Raw genomic sequence first — 26,728 nt, 5'->3', positions numbered from 1 at the left:
ATTTCAACGATCTGTCTCAAATTAGGATGACTTTAAGGATCTTTGGCTTCAGGGATGCTTTCTTTTATTATCCTTTTATAATACTTGTTAATTTGGGCTTTGGCAATTTCTGCAGAATGTACATTTCATTTCTACACTTGATCTTAGCCAAAAGGCTGAGAAGCGAGGTACATTTCATTTTTTCCTTGTAAATGAAGAGGCAACCCATGAGGTTGTTAAACAAATTCTATTCAGTAGCTGGAAAAGTGAATTTCCTGTGGAATGACAGGAATTACATAGAAGCAAGCAATTTTATTTTCCTCAAAGGTAGCAATAATTTTAATCTGTACATACATAAAACAAACAGTGCAATTATAAAACCTTGAAGGTGACATGCATATTTTAAGGTGCAGTTGGGATGGGGGAGGATGTTAGCATCTCCAATTTTCCTTACCACTTTTTCTTTTCTAGTTCCTTATGCAAAAACACTGAGTCAGGAAACTTCATCTGGAATGCTGAAGTTAAAGGTGAATTTCCTGAAGTCACAAACAAAATGGAAATGACCTTCTAGAGCAGTTTGATAGGGACTAGAGTAATATGGCTCTCAAGCTGGAAATGAATGAAATCAGGGATGCATTTTCTGAAAAACTAAAGGAGATAATGTTTGTAACTGAGTGTCCTATTTCTGTTTCATAGTTGCTAACCACATGAGCCCTTCCACCAATCTTTTTATTCGGTATAGTTTCTGAATAGATGCTGTTCAATGGAGTTATCTGTAACTAGGGGTGGTGAGATGCAGGAAGGAAGGACCTGGGGAAATGGCTTCTTCCTTGAAGTCTGAGTCCATGCTCCTCTTCCACTGTTCTTATGGCCTTTTCTCTGCCATGGAGGCAGAGGTAGCTGGTGCAGAATGTCAGATGCTGTCATCATTCACAGGCCCAGATATGCAGACAAAGGTGAGTGATAGGGGTCTACCTTTGCTTCTTCCACAATACCTTTCTCAAGCTTTCCTGGCCTTGCGGCGGAACTTCTAGAACTAGAAAGTCAGTTCACTGGGTTCTTGACTCAGAGACCACGATGAGATGGGATGTGGCAGAGTGACAAGACACAAAGGGAAAATATGGTACCAATTAGCCTCAGAGCAGGATAGAGAAATTTATATTTGCACTGATGAAAATTCAAATTCCCAAAGTCAATCTAAAAAATGAAGATTTCCTTTGAGTATTAATTTTTTCTCTGTACAAGTAGCCTGTGCACTTCTGTTCAGATGATCCCAGGGGCACTCTAGGGCAGTATGCTCTAGATCAGCTGGAACAGCTCTTTCTGGCAGTGGCATTTTGATTTGAACCCCAAAGTAAATCCATACATGGCATCACAGTTATTAAAAAAATGAAATATTACTAGCCAAATGTAACTGCAATTCAATCAATGTTATATTTCACACACAAATTTAGAAAAATCAAGAGTATAATAAAAGGATAAAATTAAACAGAAGGAAATCAATTTCTACAAGAAATCAAATATATTTACAATGATATTTAAAGGGAAAAATAAGCTACTTGGATCATAAATTTAATTTTATTTTAAATAACTTTAGCTACCTCAGCTGTTAATACAATAAAAGCAGAAAGAACAGGCTGCCTTTTATTTTTCCAGATTTAATCAGAAAACTGTATCTACAATAAGTGACAGCACTCACTTCTTGTCCTTCACCCATCTCATCAAAAATTATTGCATTTTCTCCCAAACTGTATTTTTTGGATTCCTCTGTGAATATACTCATTTCGTCCTCTTTCCTGGAGGCATCTTGGGTTAAATCCATCTTTAAAAAAAGGAGAAGGGGTACATATGTGGAGGCAAAATATTCTCTTGAAGCCAACAGATACAGAGTTGCTAGAGAAGCTGATTGTACACACAAGCTGCCTGGGATTCGGATGGGGAGGGCTGCTGATTTCGAGACGCGTGAGAGCCTTTGGTGGACGGGCACAGGCAAAGCCCCACGGGCCCTTCTTCCTGGGCAGGGTTGGGACTGAGCGGCGGAGGCGGAGCTTCGTCTTCCTCTTGGAACTTGTCATTTTGGTTCTCCTCCAAAAGCCTTCATCCAGATAAGAAGCCAATGACTGATTACAAAAATAAGAATAATTAAATTTGGCTCAAGAAATAGATTGTCCAACTGTTCTGCCTTGGTATTTTTTCAATATCCAAGGCCTTTACAACGAAAGAAACAAAGCATCTTTCAATCTTCCGACAAAAGCGAACTCCTTTTTTTTTTTTTTTTTTTTGCTCCATTTGCTACGTCTTGTATTATTGCTGCAGATTGAGATATCAAAAATCTCAGAAAAATATATAATATATTTGTATATCTCTGTATGTCTATTATTTAAATTTCACATTCCTTTAAAAGTGGTTATTCAGTCAGTAGCTGCTGAAGGAGGCTCTTCTGCTGGGCCTGGGGGGTCTGTGGTCCTGATGTGGGCTTTTGAGTTCCCAGTGGACCAGGCTGGTTCAGGTAAGGGTCCCCGCCTACCAGATTCACTGTACACTGGACGTCAGCAAACACCTGAACCTGTTGCACCTGCTGGAACACAAATAAAAGATGTGTTTAGACAGAAGGGTCTGCCCCCCCGGCTTATGAGTGGGTACTACTTGAAGTGGAAACTCACTAGAGCATTCCTCTAGTCTGTAGTCACCACAGAGAAGAACTCTTCTGTCTTCTTGTCCTACAAAAAGAAAATCGCTGCACTCATTTTGCTCAGGGTTCTGGAAAGTTCACACTTTAAAAATAAAATCAAAATTGGAATGGTCACGCCTCCTATAGGGTTGCCATCAATATCGAAAGTGAGTATCATTACTAACGTTGCCAAGATTGGGAGAAGCCCAGTTTCAGAGTCTGGGTGTCCAGTGGTAGGTTTTAAAAAATACATGGTATTTAGAAAACTGGTTTAAAACCATTCTATGGATGATTTCAGTAGTATAAAAAAATCTTCATGATGTCAATGAAAAATTAAGGGCTTTCAACCAGTATTAGCAAAATAAAACCACACCTCAATAATGGGACATCAGCATCTAAGGTTAATGTCCAAAAGATTTTTATAGTATTTAAATGTATTATTACATAGCTCTTTCACATATTGGCTTTACCATTACAATAAATTATCATTAGAACAATTTTATATTTGACTTTTTTTCCCCTGATAGACAATCATTTAAACACATAAGCTAAAAATAACAGTAAGTCTACTAGCCTTGAGAACAGTGTGAATTTTCCCTTTACTACTTTCAGTAATAATACACTTATTCCTTAAAAATGTCTAAAGTTGTACAGTTCTAGCACATTCTATGGGGAAAACAAAGCCAGAAGTTAGTCTTTACCAACCAGCTTTATTAAAAAGTTGTTTGTAGAACGGATTAAGGCCAATACTGCACTTGTAAATGTTCCAGACCAGGAATGGAGATGCCTTATCAGGCATCTAAGTGCATCTAACTGTCTCAAACTTTTTGACAAGCCTGTGTCTCCTGTTTAATAGATCCTGTGTCTCCTGTTTCATTTGAGATTAGTGGTGTATTTTTTTTGGTGATTTATCACTAATTCATACCAATTACACTCAGCTTTTCTGAAAACTTTTCTATACTAATGGAATAAAAGTTGTTTTCCATCAACTTTCATTAGCCAAATGTCAAATGTCCTATGCATCAAATTTGGACATCAGTCTGGGCCCTGGTCTCCTATTCTCTTAATCCATTTACATCTCCACTTTCCTCCCTCTCAGATAAGGCAGACAGCCCCTGAGCGGAGCTTTCCTAGTGCCTAAGGAATAAATCTCTAGTTAGATTAGCACTGCTTTTCTCCTCCTCTTCCCCTTTCCTTGGTTTCCCGAATGTGGCTTCTAGCTCCTACTTGCTCCCATTTGCTACCGCCTCCTCTGGGCTCTTTCTCCTGTGTCTGTAACACACCAACGCACCCAGTCTGCTCTCCAGCTGCCTCGTGCCCTCGCCCTGCCTTTGTGCTCTATAATGTTGCATTCTGACTCTTTCCTTCTAGAGCTTCACCAGACCTTCCTCTCTTCCTAGGTCAATGATCCCCCTGCCATCCCTCTTCCTGCTCCTCTGTTCTCTGTGTTCTCTTCCTGTTCTCTCCTGCCTTACCTCCTCCCCAACCCATCTCCGTTTCCCAATACAGCTAGTCCCTCTCCTCCCCGAGTCCTCTTTTCATCTTTTCTTCTCCCTTTCTGTACATCTGTCTTTATATTTCTGTCTAACTCACTCCCCAGCTGCTGTCTGGTTAAATACAAAAACACTGAAGCAAAAACAGATTTCACAATTGGCCACGACAGAAAGAAGATTCTACCACTGAAACTTCACACGAGCACAAACTATAGTTCATTTTTAGGCAATAATTAAAAAAAAAGTCAAGATATAAAATTTCATGTTTATGTTTCTACATATGAAATATTGGGGCAGGGCATAAAGTGTTTTTGTCTCCAAATTCTTAAAAAGTTCTTGGTAAAGGCATGATAAAACAAACTAGAAAGTTCTGCTTCTTTAAAACTAAAAGTTTTTAAAAGATAGTCTAGGGTGGGCATGGAGGCTCATGCCTCTAATTCTAGCACTCCAGGAGGCTGAGGCAGGAGGATCACTTGAGGCCAGAAGTTTGAGACCAGTCTGGGGAACACAGTGAGACCTGTCTCTACAAAAAATAAAAAAATTAGCTGGGTGTGGTGGTGTGTGCCTGTAGTCCCAGCTACTGAGGATGCTAGGTGGGAGGATCACTTGAGCCCGGGAGGTTGGGGGTGCAGTGAGCTGTGATGGTGCCACTGCACTCCAGCCTGGGCAATAGATGAAGACCCTGTCTCAAATAAATTTAAAAAGTGTATTATTGAAAATAGAGAAAATTGAGAAGACTAAACAAACTCTAAAACCCATTTCAGTCATTTTAAACTATCACTTAAAAAGGGGTGTCTTAGACCAGTCCACAGAGGACTTCATATATTACCATAACTTCTCAGATAGGCAAAGCATGACACAAAAAAAGCTTGAGGTCTTCCAGGTGAGAGGACTGGTGTGACAGCTGAGTCACAACCTCTGGAGATTTTCTGGCATAGTTTTTACTTCAGTTCAAATATCATTTCAGGGCAGAGCTTCAGAACTTTAAAACATGGTTGTCTGGGTTTAACTAATTTGTTGAGCTGCCCAGTAATGTTTCTGTGGGGTTGAGACTTTCAAAGACATCTGATGAATGAAGAGTCTTCATTTCCCTGATCTTAAAATGCCTTCTCTCTCTCTGTCTCTTTTTTTTTGAGACAAAGTCTCCCTCTGTCGCCCAGGCTGGAGTACAGTGATGTGACCTTGGCTCACTGCAACCTCCACCTCCTGGGTTCAAGCAATTCTCCTGCCTCAACATCCTGAGTAGCTGGGACTACAGGTGCTTGCCACCATGCCTGGCTAATTTTCGTATTTTTAGATAGGGTTTCTCCATGTTGGCCAGGCTGGTCTCAAACGCCTGACGTCAAATGATCCACCTGCCTCAGCCTCCCAAAGTGCTGGGATTACAGGTGTGAGCCACCGCCAAAATGCCTTCTCTTTACCTTCAGAGGTCTTAGATCCTATTTCCTAATGCTTAGCCTGTGAACCCAGTCTTCCCACTAATCTTTGTCCTTCTCAGCTGGCTAGTACATCTCCCTTCACTTTCTCCTTCCCAAGACGAAGCCTAAACTAGCACTTCTATCGATGTGCCCTTTCACTCTTCTGTCCATAGGGTTGAATCCAAATCCCTTAGTTTAGCATTTAAGGCCTCTGGAAAGTTGCCCCACACCACTTTACCAATTTTAATTCCTATGAATACTACTTATAAACATTTTACCTTCAGTGGATTTGGTTTCCAGGACTATGCTAAGATACTACTATTTCCCTGCTTCTGTGGCCTCTACTTCCACTTCTTTCTACTTCTGGATCTATCTCTGCACCAGCCTCCAACAACTACCATCCTCCTTTCCTTCCCTTTGTCTTGGTAACTATCTTTCAAGGCTCAGTTCAGTTCTACCTCTTGTAAAAATGCTCTTCTAGCCATCTCAGCAATTTCTCTTTTCTTTGAATGCTTATAGTTCATTACTTGTAACATAAATTTAATAATTTACCTTCTTTGATTATGTGCATATATTGATGTGTTTTATCTTTCAATAGTCCCTAACTGGTATGGCAGAAACAGTGTGGACTTTGGCAGTAGAAAGACCTGGGTTTGAACCTCAGCTCTTCCTCTTTCTAGTACTGTGAATGGTACATGTAGTTAAACCTCTTCATGTTCAGTTTCTTCATCTGTGAAGAAAAGGAGTACTACCTCCTTCATAGGGTTACAGTGAGGCTTAAATGAGATAATGCATACAGTGCATAGCACAGTGCCTGGCAAGCCACAAGCATTTCACAAATGAAGCTTCCTTTTCTCACTTCTCCCCACAGTTCACCTGAAGGAGGGAGAACATATTTTATGTGTCTTCCTATTGCCATCTGTGGCATACTGACTGTGTTAAAAATGTTTAAGAGACTAAACTTCAGCCAGGTGTGGTGGCTCACGCCTATCTCAGCACTTTGGGAAGCCGAGGCAGGTGGATCACCTTAGGTCAGGAGTTCGAGACCAGTCTGGCCAACATGGTGAAATCCCATCTCTACTAAAAATACAAAAAAATTCGCCAGGCATGGTGGTGGGCCCCTGTAATCCCAGCTACTCAGGAGGCTGAGGCAGGAGAATTTCTTGAACCCGGGGGGTGGGTGGAGGTTGCAGTGAGCAGAGATCACATCACTTCACTCCAGCCTGGGCTAAAGTTCAACCAAAGTTACCAAAGTGAATTAAGCCCTTCCTCTAAAATTTCTAAATTAGGTTTATTAATACAATAAAGTGCTTGCTGTTTGTGCTGTTTTGAAACACACTTCTCAGGAGGTGAAGTATATAGCAGGCACTCTGTTTTGTCTGAAGTTACTGAGATCTTCTGAGGTATTTTGATTACAGATGAATTTTTAGCACTGTGCTTATTTACAGAATCACAATTAGCTGCCACCATTTGTGATCACTTGATCTTATGTAAGCACTGAGTTAAATCATCTGAACTTATCTCATTTAATCCTCTCAACAATCCTATAAGCAGGTATCATGTTAGTTCTGTGGTTATACAGCAGCTCAGGAAAGCGCTATAACATGCCCAGGAAGACACTGCTAAGAAGAGCAGAGGCAGGACTCACGCCCAGGTCTGACTCCCAAGGTCAGGCTCTTGATGCTACACAATGACCTCTGTGTATTCAGAGTACGTCTGACAGCTCTGGGCTTAGAATTGCCTTACTGACCTGGGTTCCATCTGCTTCTGTTTTGAGAAGGTCAGTGGATGAGAGCTGGTTGCAGTAGAGGCCTGTGTGTCTCAGTGCGGGATCATTTATCTATTAAAGGTAAATACAAGATCAAATTATAAGCTAGTTGTTTAAGCTGAAAACCAAATTCTTCAACGAAAAATAATCTCACTGACAGAAAAGTAATAGCAGCACAGCAAAAATGAAAAGCTTAGCAATTAACTGTGTTGTTACAAGCCAGGATGGTAGTTCCCCTTGTGGAGGTAGAGAGTGTGGAAGGAACACGGAGAACCTCTGGGGCACTGGTGACACTCTGTTTCTGATATGAGTGGTTTTCAGGTGTGTTCAGTTTGTGAAAATCCATTGAGTTGTACACTTTTCTCTATATTCTTATATAAGATACTTTAATAAAAAGTTAATTTACACATACACATGTTTATTAGTGACTCCCACTTTGGTCAAGATTTAGTAATAGGGATCAGACTTAACCTCCTGCCTCAATCAGCTAAAAAAACAGACAACAGCCCAGGCGCGGTGGCTCATGCCTGTAATCCCAGCACTTTGGGAGGCAGAGGCGGGCGAATCACCTGAGGTCAGGGGTTCCAGACCAGTCTGGTCAACATGACGAAACCCTGTTTCTACTAAAAAAAAAAAAAAAAAAAAAAATTAAAAATTAGTGGGGCATGGTGGCATGCACCTGTAATCCCAGCTACTCAAGAGGCTGAGGCAGGAGAATCGCTTGAACCAGGAGGCAGAGGTTGCAGTGAGCCGAGATCATGCCATTGTACTCCAACCTGGGCAATAACAGCAAAACTTTGTCTCCAAACAAACAAACAAACAAAACCTCCCAAAAACCAACAACCAGACATGAAACAAAGGCACTTAAGACATTAGACAAAGGTAATGAAGGACGGTGATCCCTAACAATTCAACAGTCCCTACTGTGGCAACTGCCCAGCTTATTGCCTGGAGTGTATTTCCAGTTACACCATGGAGAAAAGGAGCCCAGGCAGCAGCTGGCAGGCTCCTTGAGTTAAGGAGATGCAGCTAGAACCCTCAGAGAAGAATATCAAAGAGAGTTCTGGAATACATCTGCAGTGGCCCTCAAGTCTATAGCTCAGTACTCATCAGCTTATAGATGCAGGGGAAAGAATCACCTAAATAGATGAAATGGAACAATTCCCAAAGATCCCATGGGGCTGGGAATAGGTCCTGACTCCCATGCCCCACCCCCACCTACTGAGTGGAAAACATCATAATTCATGTAGTATCATGTAGCATAATAGAATGGTTTTACCTTGGTGATAAGGTTAAAATTAGCCCAAGAAAAAATACTGCTTTGGTCGCACTAAATAAAAAAGCAAGGATCAAACTTTCCAAGTAACATAATTATTTCCTAGAACAAAGCTCAAGAATATTTGTAGGAATATAAACAAGGTAAAATTCACGTCTGGTATCCAATAAAAAATTACCAGGCATGCAAAGAGGCAGAAAAATATGATGCATAAAGAAAAGGAAAGTCAACTGAAATCAATCCTGATAATAGAACTGATAGGTAAGAAATATCAGGGCAATTATTATAATAATCATATTCCATTTGCTCAAGAAACAAGAGGAAAAACTGAATAGATATGAAAGATAAGTTGGAGACATGGAAGATATAAAAAGGATCCAAATATGACTGTTAGATATGAAAACATATCTGAGATGAAAAATACACCAGATAAACAGATACTGCAAAAGAAAAAAATCAGTTTACCTGAGGCTATAGTAATATAAATGATCTAAAATCAAAGAAAAAATAATTGAACCTTATTCCACTCCCCCAAAGTCCCCCAAACCCAGAGAATCAGTGAATGTGAGACAATTTCAAGTGGCCTATTATGCATGCATGCAATTGAAGTCTCTGAAGGAGAGTGAGGATGGTGGCAAAAATTATTTGAAGAAATAATGGTCAATATTTTCCAAAATTTGGCCAGGCGTGGTGACTCACGCCTGTAATCTGGAACTTTAGGAGGCCAAGGTGGGCAGATCACCTGAAGTTGGGAGTTCAAGACCAGCCTGACCAATATGGTCAAACCCCGTCTCTACTAAAAATTCAAAAATTAGCTGGGTATGAGGGTCTACCCCTATAGTCCCAGCTACTCAGGAAGCTGAGGCAGGAGAATTGCTTGAACCCAGGAGGTGGAGGCTGCAGTGAGTGGAGATTGTGCCATTGAACTCCAGCCTGGGCAAGAGAGTGAGCTTCTGTCTCAAAAAAATAAAAAAAACCCCACAAAAACCCAAAAAAGACAACAAAAAGATTTTAATGAAGATTATATGGTTATGAATCAAGAAGCTCAATGAGCCCCAAGAATAAGAAATATTAAGAAAACACACCAAAGCATATCATAATCAAATTACTCAAAACCAGTGGTGAAGAGAAAAATCTTAACATCAGCCAGAGAGGGAAAAACATCAATGATACATGGCCGAACAAAGACAAAATGACAGCAGATGTCTCATCAGAAATACTGTAGTGGAGCAACATCTTGAAAGCACTGAAAGCTGAAACTGCCGAGCTGGAGTTTAGGGGAAAGAACATTCAAAGATAAACGTGAAAGACTTTTTCAGACACAGAAAAGCTAAAAGAATCATTAGCAGCAGGCCTGCACAATAAAAATGTTAAAGCAAGACCCTCAGGTAAAAGGAAAATAATACCAAATAGAAATTTAGAACTACAAAAAGGAATGCAGAAAATTGAAAGTGGTGACTATGTGGGTAAATATAAAAAAGATATAAAAATGCTTTTTAAAAAGTTTTCTTTAAATTTTTCTTTAAATAGTAAAAAATTTACAAGTAGAATTTACAAATTTATAATTGACTAAAGAAAAAATAAATTACAGGGAATAGAACATATGTAGACATGATATGTATGACAACAGCAGCACAGGAGGGACAAAATATAAATAAATTGTAATGAGATTCTTATACATGAGGTAATATAATATCATTTGAAGATAGACTGTATTAAGCAAAATACATGCACAACAAACTCTAAAGCAAGCACTAAAATAGCAAAACAGTTTTACATAGCTAATATGGCAACAAAAATGAATATTCGATTAAACAAAAAAGGCAAAAAATGGGACAGAAAACCCCAAATAAGTTGGGATATTTAAATCCAATCATATCAATAACCACATTAAATGTAAATGGACAAATAACTCCAATTAAAAGATGAAGATTGTTGAGTTAAAAGAACTGAGTTAAAATAAAAAATTGCTGAGTTAAAATACAAAAGCAAGACCCAACTACATTAGAAACCCACTTAAAATATTACTTTTACCTAATTTATTTTTTAAAATTATTTTGTTTTAATATAATGGAGATAATAATTCTAATAACTGAATAACAAAAAGAAACAGTCCTAGTTAGTTCTTTTATTTTACTGTCAGACACAGATCACTAAGTTGTTGTTTTTTTCCTTTTGCTAACTTCCTTAGGCTTACTAAGGACAGAAATAGGTATTTTAAAAAAATCACCCCAAAAAGGAATTCTATAAAAAAGTATGCACAATTTCTTGACAGAAACATGTATGGCCCATCTTTTACATACTTCTTTTGTCCTATGATTAAAATGATCCTTTGTTTATGTTGTGTCTTTCCCAACTTGTACATATGCATGTCCCACAAGGGACATATATAAACACTTTGGACACAGTGTTTATATATTTTTATGATTTGCTATAAATTATGGCTGCATGGTAATAGCCTTGTTACTATAGCGTACTTTGTGGTTGCTGATACAAATAATTAGAATAGCAACTATTGGGAGTTACTTCAATAATCTTAAATATTGTTTTGAATTTAGTCATTCTCTTCTAAAAATCTGTAAGAGGCTCCACGATAAATTCCAAATACTTAGATGGCATGCAATATATCCAAAAAGCTTACCACATAACTTCTTCTCTAAATATAATATAAATATCCCCTTAACATTAATTAGCTTTTCAACCTCTATCCTGACTAGGTCATGCTGTGATAACCAATCTTGAATGTTCTTTTTCTATTCTGTTTAGGCAACTTTTTCATAATGACTTTTTTGACCAGGGCTTTTTTTTTTTTAAGCCCTCATCAATTGTGCATACAACCCTTATCTGACAGAAACATGTATGGCCCATCTTTTACACATTTCTTTTGTCCTATGATTAAAATGACCCTTTGTTCATGTTGTATCTTTCCCAACTTGTACATATGCATGTCCCACAAGGCTATCTTTGCACAGAGTAGTTATTGAATAAATGCTTATCGAAGGTAGAAATGAAGAAAATGGGTTCAGAGTACAAAGGAATATTCTAAGCCAATATATTACATGCATTTTTTTTTTTTTTTTTTTTTTGAGACAGAGTCTTGCTCTGTTGCCCAGGCTGGAGTGCAGTGGTGCAATCTTGGCTCACTGCAACCTCTGCCTCTGGGGTTCAAGCAATTCTCCTGCCTCAGCCTCCTGGGTAGCTGAGATTAAAGGTGCACACCACCATGCCCAGCTAATTTTTTATTTTATTTTTTTAGTAGAGACAGGTTTCACCATGTTGGCCAGACTGGTCTTGAACTCTTGACCTTCTGATCCACCTGGTTCGGGCTCCCAAAGTGGTGGGATTATAGGCGTGAGCCACCACGCCTGGCTATGTACTGTTTTATGATAAATCTAAAACACTAAAATCTCATGAAACTAAAATCTTATTTGTAAAGTCCATCAAGGCCAGGAGTAGTGCCTCACACCTGTAATCCCAGCACTTTAGGAGGTTGGGACAGGTGGATCACTTGAGTCCCAGAGATCAAGACCAGCCTGGGCAACATAGTGAGACCTTATTTCTACAAACAGTAAAAAAATTAGCTGGGCAACATGGCATGTGCCTGTAGTCCCAGCTGCTTAGGAGTCTGAGGTGGGAGCATCTCTTCAGCCTGGGCAGTCAAGGCTGCAGTGAGCTGTAATTGCACCACTGACCACTGCACTCCAGCTTGAGTGACAAAGTGAGACTCCATCTAAAAAAAAAAAGAACTTGTCAAAATTTTTCATTGTATATCTTAAGGGCCAGTAACTATTAAAAGTTAATAGGAAAGAATAAAGAAGTGTGGCTATTTCTGATGAGTAACTGTCAACATACCTGATTTTCCTCAGCCTAATGAACTGTGATGTGGTGTGGCATGTGTGTGGCAAGTGTGCCAGCTGTGCCGCTTACCTGCTCAGGGCACACAGTGTTCATTCCTGGCATCTGCAAAGAGCTCATCTGCATCTGGCCCATCATTGGGTTCATGTTCTGAACATTTGTATTTCCACCTGCCATGGACACGGTGATGCTCATGTTGTTGTATACTCCTGGCTGTGCTGGCGTGGGCTGGTTCTGGACAGCTTGACTGAACACACTGTAAACTCAAAAACAATCCAGATTACATCCACTGATCATGAACGAGGGGATAATGTGACTAGATTCTGTTTCCAAATAAAATATTTTACTTCCTTAAATTGCATGCATGACTGTATCTTCTTAAAATATATAAAAATTGAACATAATTCAGAACATTCTGAACTCTACATAGGGGTTAAATAATGGAAAAGAGCTCATTTTAAGTAACAATTATCTGGCACAATATCAGAGATGCTAGGATACAAATTTATCTAAATAATTAAGAAAGGAAGTTTTCCATGTAAGTAAAATCTTCTAGGTAACTGACATTTACCTATCTAACCAGAGAACGTCCTATTTAAGCAAATTGTCTGGCATATATATATCTCTTTCTCTTCAATAAATGTTCACTGAATTAATTAACACAGGAATGAATGATTCAAAGACAGCATATTTAAATTGTGTTTGCTTATATAGCCTCTTAGACTTAATACTTCAGGGGAATGATGGTATCTTGTTCCATTTATTTCTATTAACATGTGACATATAGCAGGCACTCAGTAATTACTTGATGAATAAATGAATAATGGTATGGGTTATTATTCAGTGCTGTCAAATGGTGCAGTTCAGATTGTTTTTTATTTTATTATTGGTTTTATTGTATCTACGCCAGTGAAGTGGCAGAGATTTTTGGAAGTGTAGTGCAGAGACCATCTACAAGAGAATACCCTCGGACCTGTTGATAATTGAGACTCCCAGGTTTTACTCAAGCCCTGGTGAATCACATTTTGTAGGGATGGGTATAGAAAAGTGCATCTTTAACTATTCATGCACACTAAAATCTGAAAGCCTTTATTCAATGTCCTATAGCTTGTTGTCACTTCTAAAGGTTTTAGCTTCTGGTCACTTTCAATATGCTATAAATTAAGAGGAAACCAGATGTATAAACCAAATGTTTTTAGGTAGCAAATTTAATCCTTTTAAAGACTTCCAAGGTCTTTTCAAGCCTGAACATAGCTTCATGTATTTTCTAGGAAGCAAAATACATAAGCAATTGTTTTTCAGAGAGCCTGTTTTACTGACTTCCTTCTTCATAACCAAGTTCTGGACTGTTGTTATGCCAAAGATCTCAAATGTCAAATCAGTCTCTATTAGTAAGAAGAACAGTAAGCAATAAACTCCAATTAAATTCAACTTGACTCTTTTTATTTGAAACCTGAAAATTTTCAGTGATACAGATATACACATCTAAAGGATAATGATATGAATTCTGTCTTTCATAAGTTCTATAAACACCAAATATTTTATGACTATATATTAATTGTTAACAATAAACTGCTGGTAAAATTCCATCTATTTTAATGTTAATTCTATAGAATTTGATTCTGAAAATAATTTTCCCCATCAATAGTTTATCTTTTCCTTGCTAGCTCTTAGTGTTAAAAAGAATATACTGACATTTACAGTTTCCAGTAGACTAAGGTAATCATACTGAATCGACAGGCCAAGAAACAGCCTATTTATCAGGTCTGAAGAAAAGTATAAAATTTTCCCCCAAGTAATTATAAAATACAAATGCCTACAGAAAATACAAATGCCTACACTGTGCCCCCGTAAGTACAGTGTGTATGCTTGTGGGGCAGTGTTCCCACAACTAAAGGTGAAAGAAAAGCCTGCTAATCTATGCCTATTTTCTTTTTCTTTTTTTCTGGAGATGGAGTTTTGCTCTTGTTGCCCAGGCTGGAGTATGATGGCATGATCTTGGCTCACTGCAACCTCCGCCTTCCAGGTTCAAGCGATTCTCTTGCCTCAGCCTCCTCGACAGGCACGCACCACCACGTCCAGCTAATTTTTTATTTTTTTTATTTTTTTTGGGACGGAGTTTCGCTCTTGTTACCCAGGCTGGAGTGCAATGGCGCAATCTCGGCTCACCGCAACCTCCGCCTCCTGGGTTCAGGCAATTCTCCTGCCTCAGCCTCCTGAGTAGCTGGGATTACAGGCACGCGCCACCATGCCCAGCTAATTTTTTGTAGTTTTAGTAGAGACGGGGTTTCACCATGTTGACCAGGATGGTCTCGATCTCTTGACCTTGTGATCCACCCGCCTCGGCCTCCCAAAGTGCTGGGATTACAGGCTTGAGCCACCGTGCCCGGCCTTAATTTTTTATTTTATTTTATTTTTTTAGTAGAGATGGGTTTCCATCATGTTGGTCAGGCTGGTCTTGAACTCCTGACCTCAGGTGATCCACCGGCCCCAGCCTCCCAAAGTGCTGGGATTACAGGCATGAGCCACCGGGCCCAGGCTCTATGCCTATTTTCTAATGAGAACATTTCTGCCTTAGACAGTGCTCGTTTGTCAATTGATAAATAAGTCACCACTGTGGAGGAGTAAGGCTATGTAAGTTAATGTATGCAGAAGCTTCAAGGACTGCAATGATGTCATACTTATTGAAAAAAAATTAGGGCTTAATTTCCTTTCAAATTACTATTTGGGACTATATATTAGTTTAAGTTCTGTCAAACTGATCCTGCCAATAGTTCCATTTTACCATCTTCCATCAAAGGAAGACCAAACTCTTCTGCAGCTGCAATCACTCTCCTGGGTCCTAGAAAGACATCTGGGTTCACTGGCACCTAACATCCAACACTCACAGGCCCTCTTTCCCACTCTGTTTTCCTGCCTGCTTTGTGGCTGCTATCACAGTTTTCTCAGGGCAGCACTAGGTATTTGGTAGCCACTAAATGATGGAAAAAAAGAGAAGCATGAATACTCTGGCCCAGAGTGGGTTCCACAGATATTACAGGTATTAACAATCAGGGAAGTCCCTGGTCAAATAAGTCTGAGAAACAAAAGGTTAAACAACAGGACTTTTTTTTTTTTTTTTTTTGGAGACGGAGTTTTGCTCTTGTTCCCCAGGCTGGAGTGCAATGGCACAATCTCTGCTCACCGCAACCTCCGCCTCCTGGGTTCAAACGATTCTCCTGCCTCGGCCTCCCAAGTAGCTGGGATTACAAGCATGTGCCACCACAGGCCTGCCTAATTTTGTATTTTTTGTAGAGACGGAGTTTCTCCATGTTGGTCAGGCTGGTCTTGAACTCCTGATCTCAGGTGATCTGCCCGCCTTGGCCTCCCAAAGTGCTGGGGTTACAGGCGTGAGCCACTGCGCCCAGCAACAGGACTTCTTATCCTTTAAAATGCTAATAAGCAATGGGATTCTCCCATCAACAAGTCTTACACAGAAGCACTACCCAGTTCCGGGACACACAGGTTTGTTTAACCATTTCTTTCTCTTGCCACCAGAAAGGTAATGACAACGAATCACATTACACTATCTCTGAACTCTATTACATCATTCTACTTAATGATTCATGTTTTAATTCTCGCTAACCTGCCCCCTCACCAACTAGACTCTTCATTATTTGGCAGCAGGAGTTGTTTTTCAGTGTTCCTCATGGTATCTGGTGTTGTGTGACAGAGATAGTGAGTGGTCACTGTCTTCAGGTGATATATGCTAATATACAATGCTTATGTTGAATGTTGACTAATAAGCTTCTGCACTTGAACCAAATGAGCAAGTGTGAGTGTTTCAAGAGTTGGTGGTAACTGTTTTCTTTCCCAAACAATTTGGAAAGCCAAAGTTTGCAGAAACTACTAAAATAAAACAAAAACCTGTATCCATATTTAAATCTGAATTCAAGATGTTGACTTAGGGAGTATTTGCACTCATTTGTTCAATAGATGTATATGAAGGGCCTCCCTGTTCCAGAGGATGGAGACAAAGAGATAATAAACAACAAAGTGCTTGCTCTTATGAGGCTTATATTCTAGATGGAAGAGACAAATCACAAATAGACTATCACATAATTAATGTCAAGTATTAATCACTATGAAGAAAAATAAAGAATGGAAAGGAGGCCCCAGGGGTAGAAAGTGGTATTATTTCAGAAATGATGGTCAGGGAAGTGTAGTAAGATGACATTTAATGTCTGCGTCTAATAAAGTGACATTTAAGGAAAGACTTAAAGTGTGAGACAAACCATGTGGCCACTGAGGGAAGAACATTCCAGCAGAGAGATTAAAAAAAACGCAAACATCCTGAGTTTGCAGTGTACTTAGCACATCTGAGGAACAGACGGATAAAAGGAAGCCAGTGTGGCAGAGTGAGCGATGAGAACAGCAGATGGGATCAGAGAGGTATCCAGGAACAAGATGATGTGAGGTTTCATGGGACCTATTTTGTATTTTGAGTAAGGTGGGGAGCTACTCAATGAGTTGTGCATAGACTGCCTCATGTTTTAAAAGCACATGGCTCTGGCTACCATGTGGAGATTAAATGATGGTAGAGCAAGGGTAGTAACAGGAGAGGAACCTACTGCAATGGCCCAGGAAAAAGATGATGGTGGCTTGCACTAAGGTGCGTAAGTGGAATAGGTAAGAAGAGAGAGGTGCTAAGAAGCTGACATGATTTGCTGATGTGCTGGATGTGGGATGTGAGAAAGAGAAAGATTTTTCTTCTGAAAAAGAAAGTGGAAAATGGAGTTGTCATTTACTGAAATGGGAAAAAGTAACCTAGAGGAACAGGTCTGGTGAAAATATCATTTTAGTTTTCATCATGCTAAGTTTGAGATGCCTATTAGACTTGTAAGTGGAGATATTGGTTGGGCAGCTGGATATATAGTATGGTGCCATCTGTGCTGGAGGTTTAAATCTGGGAGTCATAAGCATAGAAACAGGCATTGACAATAGTAAGATGGGTAATGTAACCAAAAGAGGGAGTGGTTATGGGGAAGAGGTCCTAGAATAAACTCTGGGCCCTCAAATGGAGGTCACGGAGATGAGGAAGATCCTCAAGGAGACTAAGTGGTAGGAGGAGAGTCACTTTTCTCGAGAGAGAGTTGTTCTAGAAACCAAATGAAGAGCTTCAAGAAAGGATAAACACTCAAATATGTCAAATGCTACTGATGAGCATTGCTTTTGGCACTGAAGAGGACACTGAACCATCTTGACAAGGATACTTTTTGTGAAATGATAGAAATGAAAGCCTGATTAGTTCAACAAGGAGTGGGAGTAGAGGAAGTAGATACAGTATAATTTTTTAAGGAATTTAACTGTAAAGGGGAGCAGAGAAATAGGTTATTGAGACATGTCAGCATGACTGTTTTTTTTTTTTTTCCCCAAGCCATGTTTCAGTGCTTAGGTGGAGGTATGAAGTAAGAGTTTAGTTGGATTTCATTAGGGAGAAATTTACCAGGCACAAGTGCAACAGAGGGAGAGCTGGGCAAAGAAGTTAAGAGTGCCTGTAAGGTAGTGATTATAATGATGGGCCACAAAATCCAAAGTGAGTTTAGGAAGTTGGGATTAGAATACATTAGGAGACTAAATTCCTCTTGTATTACAGACATGGTTCCATTTCTACCTAATTTATACATGGTCCTCATTGAGAGTTATACAGTTCTCTAACATGAAGATTTTCTCTCACCTTTCAATGAACTTTAAAAGAATACAGTCTTGTGTTTTCAACTTTAACTGCCTTACTTATTATGTTGTCAGATCAGACAGCTTCCCTGTCATTAGAACTAAGACACAACCAAATTAAAATTCTTATAAAACTCAGAGTGATGTGTGAAAAGTTCAGCAGCCAGGATTTGGAAAAAAAAAAAAAAAAGACTTTAGTGAGATAATTCTAAGTAAGATGGGTAAGTCAAGGTCACTAAATATCTAGATATTCAAAAGGAGTAAGCCTTAAAAACTTTTGGTTATTGTTATAAAGTCTTTAAACACACCGAAAAAAGTGAAACTTGTGTGCCCACTACTTAGCTCTATTGAATTCTGACATCTTGCCATTCTTGGTTTTAGATTTATAAGATTTTAAAGTGTTCTTATAAAGAAAACTTTTTAAAAAGTATCCATTTCTACGTCTGTCCCAGGGAAGCTCTGTTACTGATGTGAGTTCATCATATTCTGCAGGTGTGCTCAGGTTAGAATGGAAAGGTTGGGGCCACTAGATCACTTTTCTGTACTGTCAGCACATAAATCTGCCTTAAAAGTGACCTGATACTTAGAAGATTTAATAATCATTTTTCTTTGCTGATAATATAAAATGTAGTTCTTTCCATAATGCAAATGGAAGTAGCCAATAATCTACTTAGACTGTGATACAATCAGCCATGAAAGCACAGCCGTTCTTATGTGCTGCTTTCTGTCTCCACAGATTTGTCTCTTTGGGGAAATGTCACATAAATGTGGCTGGCCTTCTTTCACTTTGCATAATGTTTCTGAGGTTCAACCACTGTAGCATTTATTAGTATCAGGGATTTATCACAGTTATCAAAGATGCTCATATATAAAAACTGTCCCCTTACTTGTTGTTTCCTATTGCTCCTTGCTGCCAGGCCTTCATGTCTGGTGACTGATACCCGGAAGCAGGCGGAGTTTGCTGGAGCAGAGAGCTCTGAGGAGGAGGGATTGGCATCGGCACCATGGAGCTCCCAGGGCTTAGAGATGGAGCAAAGTTGGCCTCACCTTGGGGAACCATTCCTGCAAATTGACACAAATTAATTTATGTTGATATACTATAAATTTATTAATCCCATAAATGAAAAAACCCAAAAGGATCTGTCACAATATATTTACAAATATTGTATTAAACAGAGCATGGAAAAAATTTAGTATCTTAAACAAGGGCAAGAAATCTCAGCAAAAACCAATAGATAAATAAATGTAAGCTTGGAATAATGCTTTCCATTCCCCAAGAAGTTGATTTAGGCCACAGAATTGTATATGATCTGTTTCTGTTCGTTTTTGCTAATATGAATTTCTAAGTGTAAAAGTATGCATGAACATACATGATAAATTACTTGTGTAGTAAATTAAACTTTTTCTATTGCTCTGTCACCCAGACTGGAGTGCAGTGGCTCAATCTCAGCTCACTGCAACCTCTGCTTCCTGGGTTTAAGCAATTCTCCTGCATCAGCCTCCCAAGTAGCTGGGACTACAGGAACCCACCCACTGCACCTGGCTAATTTTTGTATTTTTAGTAGAGATGGGGTTTCACCATGTTGGCCAGGCTGGTCTTGAACTCTTGACCTCATGATCCGCCTGCTGTGGCCTCCTGGCCATAAATTAAACTTGAATAGGGAAAAAAATAGTTAAGAAAAAGCCATGTGTGGCTGGGTGCAGTGGCTTATGCCTGTAATCCCACCACTTTGGGAGGCAGAGGTGAGCTCGAGACCAGCCTGGTCAACATGAGAAACCCCACCTCTACTAAAAATACAAAAACCCCTATAATCCCAGCTACTTGGGAGGCCGAGGCATGAGAATGGCTTGAACCTGGGATGCAGAGGTTGCAGTGAGATGACATTGCGCCACTGTATCCCAGCCTGGGTGACAGAGCGAGGCTCTGTCTCAAAAAAAAAAGAAAAAAGCCAAGTGTGAAATAAAAAATAATGAGAAAGTTTTGTGGGCCACTCTTCCCCTCCTCTTTCCCCCTTTTAAACTTTATTCAGATATAATCTACACAACACGAAATTGACCCACTGTAACTGCATAATGCAATGATTTTTAGTAAATTTATAGAGTTGTGCAGCCATTACCACAATCCAGTTTAGACAGCTAATCATTCCCCCAATTCCCTTGTACCTGTTTGTGTCAATCCTTGCTCCCACCCTTGTCCCAGGTAACTTCTGATCTGCTTTCTGCCTCTAAAAGATGTGCTTTCTGGGGGAAACTTCATGTAAATGTAGCCATACATGGTCTTCTGTGTCTGGCCTTCATCACTAGCATGTTTTGGAGGGTCTGCCATTTTGGAGCACTTGCCGTAGGCTGTTCCTTTTTATTTAGGATGATGCTTATTAGCAGCCATCTGACCTAAATGTCAAAACTCAACTGACCATAAAAGTAAGCGTTTATTTCTGAACTTTTTATTCTGTTTCAGTGATCTGTATGTTGACACTTGTACCAGTACCACACTGTCTTTGATTGCTGTGACTTTATGGTAATATTTGAAATTAGGTAGATATCCAACTTTGTTCTCCTTTTTAAAAATTGTTTTGGCTATTCTAAACCCTTTGCATTTCCATATACATTTTAGGATAAGTTTGTTAATTTCTCCAAAAAGCATGCTGAAATTCTGATGGCAACTGTACTGAATTATGAGATCAATTTCCAGTAAATTACCAGTTTTTGTTCGGTCTTTTTTCTCTGACTTCATTTTGGATAGTTTTCATTTTTTTATCTTTAAGTTTACTAATTTTTTCTTCTGTAATTTCTAATCTGCTGTTTACCCCATCTAGCATTTTTTAAATTTTATTTTAAATCTCAGACACTATAGTTTTCATCTATAGAAGTTTGACTTGGGTTTTATCTATATCTTCCATGGCTCTACTTAACATGTTCAAGCTTCCTCTTGCTTCTTGAACATACAGAATTTATAATTTATAATTGCTTTAATGTCTCTACTAATTCTATCATCTGTGTAATTACTGAAGTTTTGATTGACTGATTTTTCTCCTCATTACAGGTTGTATTTTCCTACTTCTTTGCACATCTGGTAGTTTTAAAAATCAGATTTCAGACCTTGTGAATTTTACCTTGTTAGGCGTTAGATTTTCTTCTGTTCTTTTAAATATTTTTGACTTTTGTCTGGGCTGTGGTTAGGTTACACAGAAACAGTTTAATTCTTTTAGGTCTTGTGCCAAATCAGACAAGAGCAGAGTTTAGTTTATTTTGCCCCACTACTAAGGTAAACCATCTCTGAATATTCTACTTGATACCCTCTGAATTATGAGGTTTTCGACTCTGGCTGGTAGGAAGAGGAACTGGTCCCATGTAAACTTTGAAGACTGCTCCCTCATATCTTTTTAGGTGGTTTTCTCTGGCCTTGATTTGTACACATGTACATGCATGCCTATGTGCACACAGCAGCTCTCAGGTGAAGACTTGAATGGGACCCTCTGCATATTTCACAATTCGTTGTGTAGTGCTATCCTCTCTGGTATTGTGCCCTGCTACCTCTAGATGCCAGGGCTTTCCCAGACTCCCAGCTCCACCTCCTCAGCTCAGGGAAATGGCCTGGCTCCTGCTGGATTCCCCCTCTCTGCAGTGCAGTCTGGACAAGCTCAAGAACTACTGTTGAATGTACTTTGTCTGTTTTTTGTTTATTTGTTTCAGATGGAAAAGTAAGTCTGGTCCCTGTTACCCTATTGGCCAAAAGTAGAAATTTGTAAGAATTTAAAAGAGTAAAAATGTTTTTTAAAAAATATGTCTTATGCTAGCACTCTGTTCATTTTCCTTTTTTTTTCCTGACAAAATACATCTCACAGTCAAGTACTTTTAAGGCAGAGAAAGTTATAAAGGTGCAGGAAAAAGGATGCCATTGTATGATTGCCCATAATTTAGTATAATTCCTTTATATCTTTATAAAATCCTATATAATTCTGTGACCTGCTTCTTTCCCTCAACATTACATCACAAACATGTTCCTATGTTCTTTATGTCTCTTTGTGAACACATACATATGTGCCTGTATATCTACTGTGTTCTGTCACTGTTAATATAGTGATTTTTTTTCCTCTTTTTACTTGGTTTATTTGGTTAAATAAAAAGAGAAAATCATTATATTTACCAGAGATGTAGTTGATTTACTCATTTTTTATTATAGGCTACAATTTTAAAACTAGTTTAAATTTTCTGTGAAAGTTGACCTAACTTTAGACTTTATAGTTTTTTCTTTCACTAGAGGTTTATTTATTTTTGGTAAAGATAATATAAATGAAGTTACATATTTTCTCCTTGCTGCTTCCTCTAAATGTAATTTAATCTCTGGTAAATAATTTTGATTTAGACTATACAGGTCTCCATTTTTTTTTTTTTTTTTTTTAAGAGGGAGTTTCACTCTGGTTGCCCAGGCTGGAGTGCAATAGTGTGATCTCAGCTCATTACAACCTCTGCCTCCTGGGTTCAAGTGATTCCCCTGCCTCAGGCTCCCAAGTAGCTGGGATTACAGGTATGTGCCACCAAACCCAGCTAATTTTGTATTTTTAGTAGAGACGGGGTTTTTCCATATTGGTCAGCCTGGTCTCGAACTCCTGACCTCAGGTAATTCACCTGCCTCGGCCTCCCAAGTGCTGGGATTTATGGGCATGAGCCACCATGCCCAACCTCTATTTTTTTTATTTGTGACTCTAGAGGGTGGGTTTTTTGTTTTTGTTTTGCCACCATCTTCAATTCTAATGTCTGTACACTAACTCTTCATTTTAAATTTTAACTATTTTGTTTGTGATCCTTAAAAGAAAAACACTTGCTTGTATTAATGTGTTTTTAACCTCATTTATGCTGATATTAATTTTTTCATAAAAACACAGCCTTGGTTTGGTGACTCATGCCTGTAATCCCAGTGCTTTGAAAGGCTAAGGTGGGAGGATGGCTTGAGGCCAGGAGTTTGAGACCAGCCTGGGCAATGTAACGAGAACTGTCTCTATAAAAAATAAAAAAGTTAGCTGGGCACAGTGGTACACGCCTGTAGTTCTAGCTACTCAGGAGGCTGAAGCTGGAGGATCACTTGAGACCAGGAGTTAGACACTGCTGTGAGCCATGATTATGCCACTCCTGGGCAACAGAGCAAGACCCTGTATTTAAAAAAAAAAAAAGAGAAAGAAAAATATGTATGTGAGGGGAAAAAGATGCTTATCATATTCTAAATATTATTTTGTGGGTCAACAGTAAACAATAAATAAGAGACTCCAAGTACAAGAGCAAGCTTTTTGAGATTTCTTTCTGGCCTCATCTCACATTCTAACTGTCCTACTGGAATGAACAGTTTCCTTTATAAGATGACTTTTTTGTTGTTCCTTTTGTTGTTATTGCTGCTGTTGTTTTTAGTGTTGGTCTTTTATTATTTTAAAAGGACTATTTTTTAGAGAAGTTTTAGGTTAGAAGCAAAATTGAGTGGATAGTACAGAGATTTCCTATATACCCCTTCCTCCACTCACTCACATGTACAGCTGTCCTCATTATCAACATCCCCCAGGTTCTATAGGTTACATTAGGGTTCACTCCTGGTATTGCACATTCTGTGGGTTTGGACCAATGTGTAATGATATGTACCCATCCTTACAGTATCATAGAGAGTGGTTTCATTTCTCTAAAAATCCTCTGTGAAATGACCCAGTTTTAGTAAAAAGAACTAGCCTGTGGATAATGAATTAGAGGAATAGAGTTCTTGTCCCAGTTCTGCTAATATACTGGGCCTTGGATAACTTGCATCAACAGGATAATCTAGTTCTTCTAGATGAAAAATTCTACAGTTCTGTCTTTCCCTAGACTATCATTTTTTTTTTTTTGTAGACAGAGTCTTGCTCTATTTCCCAGACTAGAGTACAGTAGTGTGATCTCAGCTCACTGCAACCTCCGCCACCCAGGTTCAAGCGATTGTCATGCCTCAGCCTCCTGAGTAGCTGGGACTACAGGTGCACGCCATTACACCCTGCTAATTTTTTAATTTTTAGTAGAGACAGGGTTTTGCCATGTCATCAGGCTGGTCTCAAACTCTTTACCTCAGATGATCCATCCGCCTGCCTCAGCCTCCCAAAGTGCTGGGATTACAGGTGTGAGCCACTGTGCCCGGCTGGCCTAGACTATGTTAAGTCTCCCTGCTGGAATGACCATAACTAGCACCGCAGCCATATGACAGTGCCAACTAGAATTAGAATTCATACTTTCTTTTTTTTTTTTTGAGATGGAGTTTCGCTCTTGTTACCCAGGCTGGAGTGCAATGGCGCGATCTTGGCTCACCGCAACCTCCGCCTCCTGGGTTCAGGCAATTCTCCTGCCTCAGCCTCCTGAGTAGCTGGAATTACAGGCACACGCCACCATGCCCAGCTAATTTTTTGTAGTTTTTAGTAGAGACGGGGTTTCACCATGTTGACCAGGATGGTCTCGATCTCTTGACCTCGTGATCCACCCGCCTCGGCCTCCCAAAGTGCTGGGATTACAGGCTTGAGCCACCGCGCCCGGCCTAGAATTCATACTTTCATTCATTTATTTCTTCCAAGATTAATTAAGCATTTATTCACTGTGAGACCACTGTCCTAAGCACTGGCGAAACAATGGTTAAAAAGGTCATGCTTTGTTCGTGCAAGGAACCTGCTATTTAAAAAGAAAAGCAGCTAGAGATTAACAAGTGGTTTTAAGACAGGATGGTGAGTGCTTTATGATTGGGAGTGTCCAGGAAGACTCTCCAGAGGAGATTTATCTGAGAGGAGGAAAGAATAGGAATGAGAAGTAATGGAAGAATACTTTAGATAGAGTATAGAGAATGTACAAAGCCCCTAGAAGTAAAAGACAACAAGATATGTGCTGCTTCTTGGAACTCAGAAAGTTTATTGTAGTTGTAACACTGAACTATAAAAGGGGACGCGGAGTTGATGAGTCTAGGTTTGGACAAGTTAAGTTTGTGGTGTTGGTGGAAAATACAAGTATGTGTATCCAGTAGGCTGCTATACATATGAGCTGAGAGATATCATTTAGAGATAGAGAATAAACTCACTAGCACGTAAAGGTCTCTGAAGCCCCAAAAGGAGATGAGATACTGAGAAGGAGTAGGTGGAAGATAATTTTATTATAGTTCACAGAAAAGAGGTCTCTAAATGGGCTTCAAGGAATCCACGAAGTGGGCAGACACACTAACCAATTTCTCATATTTACTTTGAATACTGCCTTCATTGAAAACAATTTTTAAATGTCTGATTCTGTTCTTGTGTACTCATCATCATAGCATGAGAATCTGGAAAAGTTTCTTGTTTTCAGAAATATAAGAAAAGTTACTCTGACATTACTATGACTTACATGTTCCTTCATTTACTTTGGGCCTATATTAAGCTGAAAGAGGCTAAAGCAAAGGTTATAAAGCAAAGCTAATGCAGTTATCCTTTGGTTTTACTGTCATCACTTAACACGGAAATCAGCAAGCTTTTTCTGCAAAAGGCCAGATAATATATATTTTCAGTTTTGCAGGCCATAAAGTTTCTTTAACAACTACTCAACTCTGCAATGTGAAACCAGCCACAGATAATATATAAACTAGTAAGTATGGCTGAGTTCCAGTAAAACTTTACTTACCAAAACAGGTGGGCTGGATCATGGATCTTAATTGGTGAAACCTGGAAACATTCTGGGACACATAATATTTTGGTTCTTTTGTGTGGCTGATTTATTAGGAATAGAAGCATAAAACAAAGGCCAAAGAGCCCTTTTATCTGGATTTCCTAAAGCCACAAAAAACTGTTTTTGAAAAGGCCAGAACTTTTCCAGAACATGATTTTGTGCCAACACAGAACCTAGTCCTCTACGAGATTGCTGATCAATTTAGAGCAAGTTTATAATTAAGAGTTGTGACAAATTAAAAACATTGCATCTTTAAATTTCTTATTTTTTCCAGAAAAGCTAAAAGTTTTTCCAGTATTATTTTGAAGCAGTCCACAGAAGAACTGATAGCCCTGCCATTTCATTTCAGTTTGGGACTGGATGAGACCACTGTTCTCTTCACTGCACGCAGCTTCCGGGTTTTGTTTGTAGTATGAATGCTGACTTCATAAAAAACAAATTCTTATTTTGTGAAAATATTTTTGTCAATCAGAAGTTGGTCTGGAAGAAAAATCCAGGCACCAGATAGGATACTCATGATAGGGGCCACACATCTTTCCCATCATGCTACCTGAGAAAGCGGAAGCTCCACCCACTCCACTATTTCAGCTTACTGTCTTCTATGCTGACACAAGACAGATGAAAGATGAGACCCACAACTGTGAAAGAAACTTGTCAATTTCATGAGAACCGGGGCACTGAAGCATCACCTTTGTAGGTGGCTTTGTTAAGGAATGAAAGCAGGATATAAAGTTCTCCTTTCTTGACTTTCCAGAGGAAAGTTTAAAGTGTATACCTGAAAATTGACAGAAGTACTATTTCTACTTTTTTTTTTTTTTTTTGAGACGGAGTTTCACTCTTGTTACCCAGGCTGGAGTGCAATGGCGCGAT

At 39.1% G+C, this 26,728-nt stretch overlaps 1 protein-coding gene across 5 annotated transcripts in view; it reads right to left on the bottom strand.

Moving 5' to 3' along the window:
- Positions 1-212: 212 nt before the first annotated feature.
- NCOA1 (nuclear receptor coactivator 1) overlaps positions 213-26,728 on the bottom strand; it is a 274,844-nt gene continuing 248,328 nt past the window's right edge. The window contains exons 17-21 of one of the 5 annotated variants that reach the window (XM_017526933.2): positions 19,060-19,234; positions 12,533-12,716; positions 7,312-7,401; positions 2,643-2,699; positions 213-2,557 (exon numbers count right to left, since the gene is read on the bottom strand). In XM_017526933.2, the coding sequence (XP_017382422.1) occupies positions 2,655-2,699; positions 7,312-7,401; positions 12,533-12,716; positions 19,060-19,234 (494 nt within the window). In that variant the 3' untranslated portion in view covers positions 213-2,557; positions 2,643-2,654. The remainder of the gene's footprint in view (positions 2,558-2,642; positions 2,700-7,311; positions 7,402-12,532; positions 12,717-19,059; positions 19,235-26,728) is intronic. The other 4 variants (XM_037737771.1, XM_037737767.1, XM_017526915.2 and 1 more) reach the window with 4 other exon arrangements.

Source organism: Cebus imitator, unplaced genomic scaffold, assembly GCF_001604975.1.
Source record: "Cebus imitator isolate Cc_AM_T3 unplaced genomic scaffold, Cebus_imitator-1.0 Scaffold1, whole genome shotgun sequence".
NCBI lineage: Eukaryota > Metazoa > Chordata > Mammalia > Primates > Cebidae > Cebus > Cebus imitator.
This window is presented reverse-complemented; position numbering and strand designations above follow the sequence as displayed.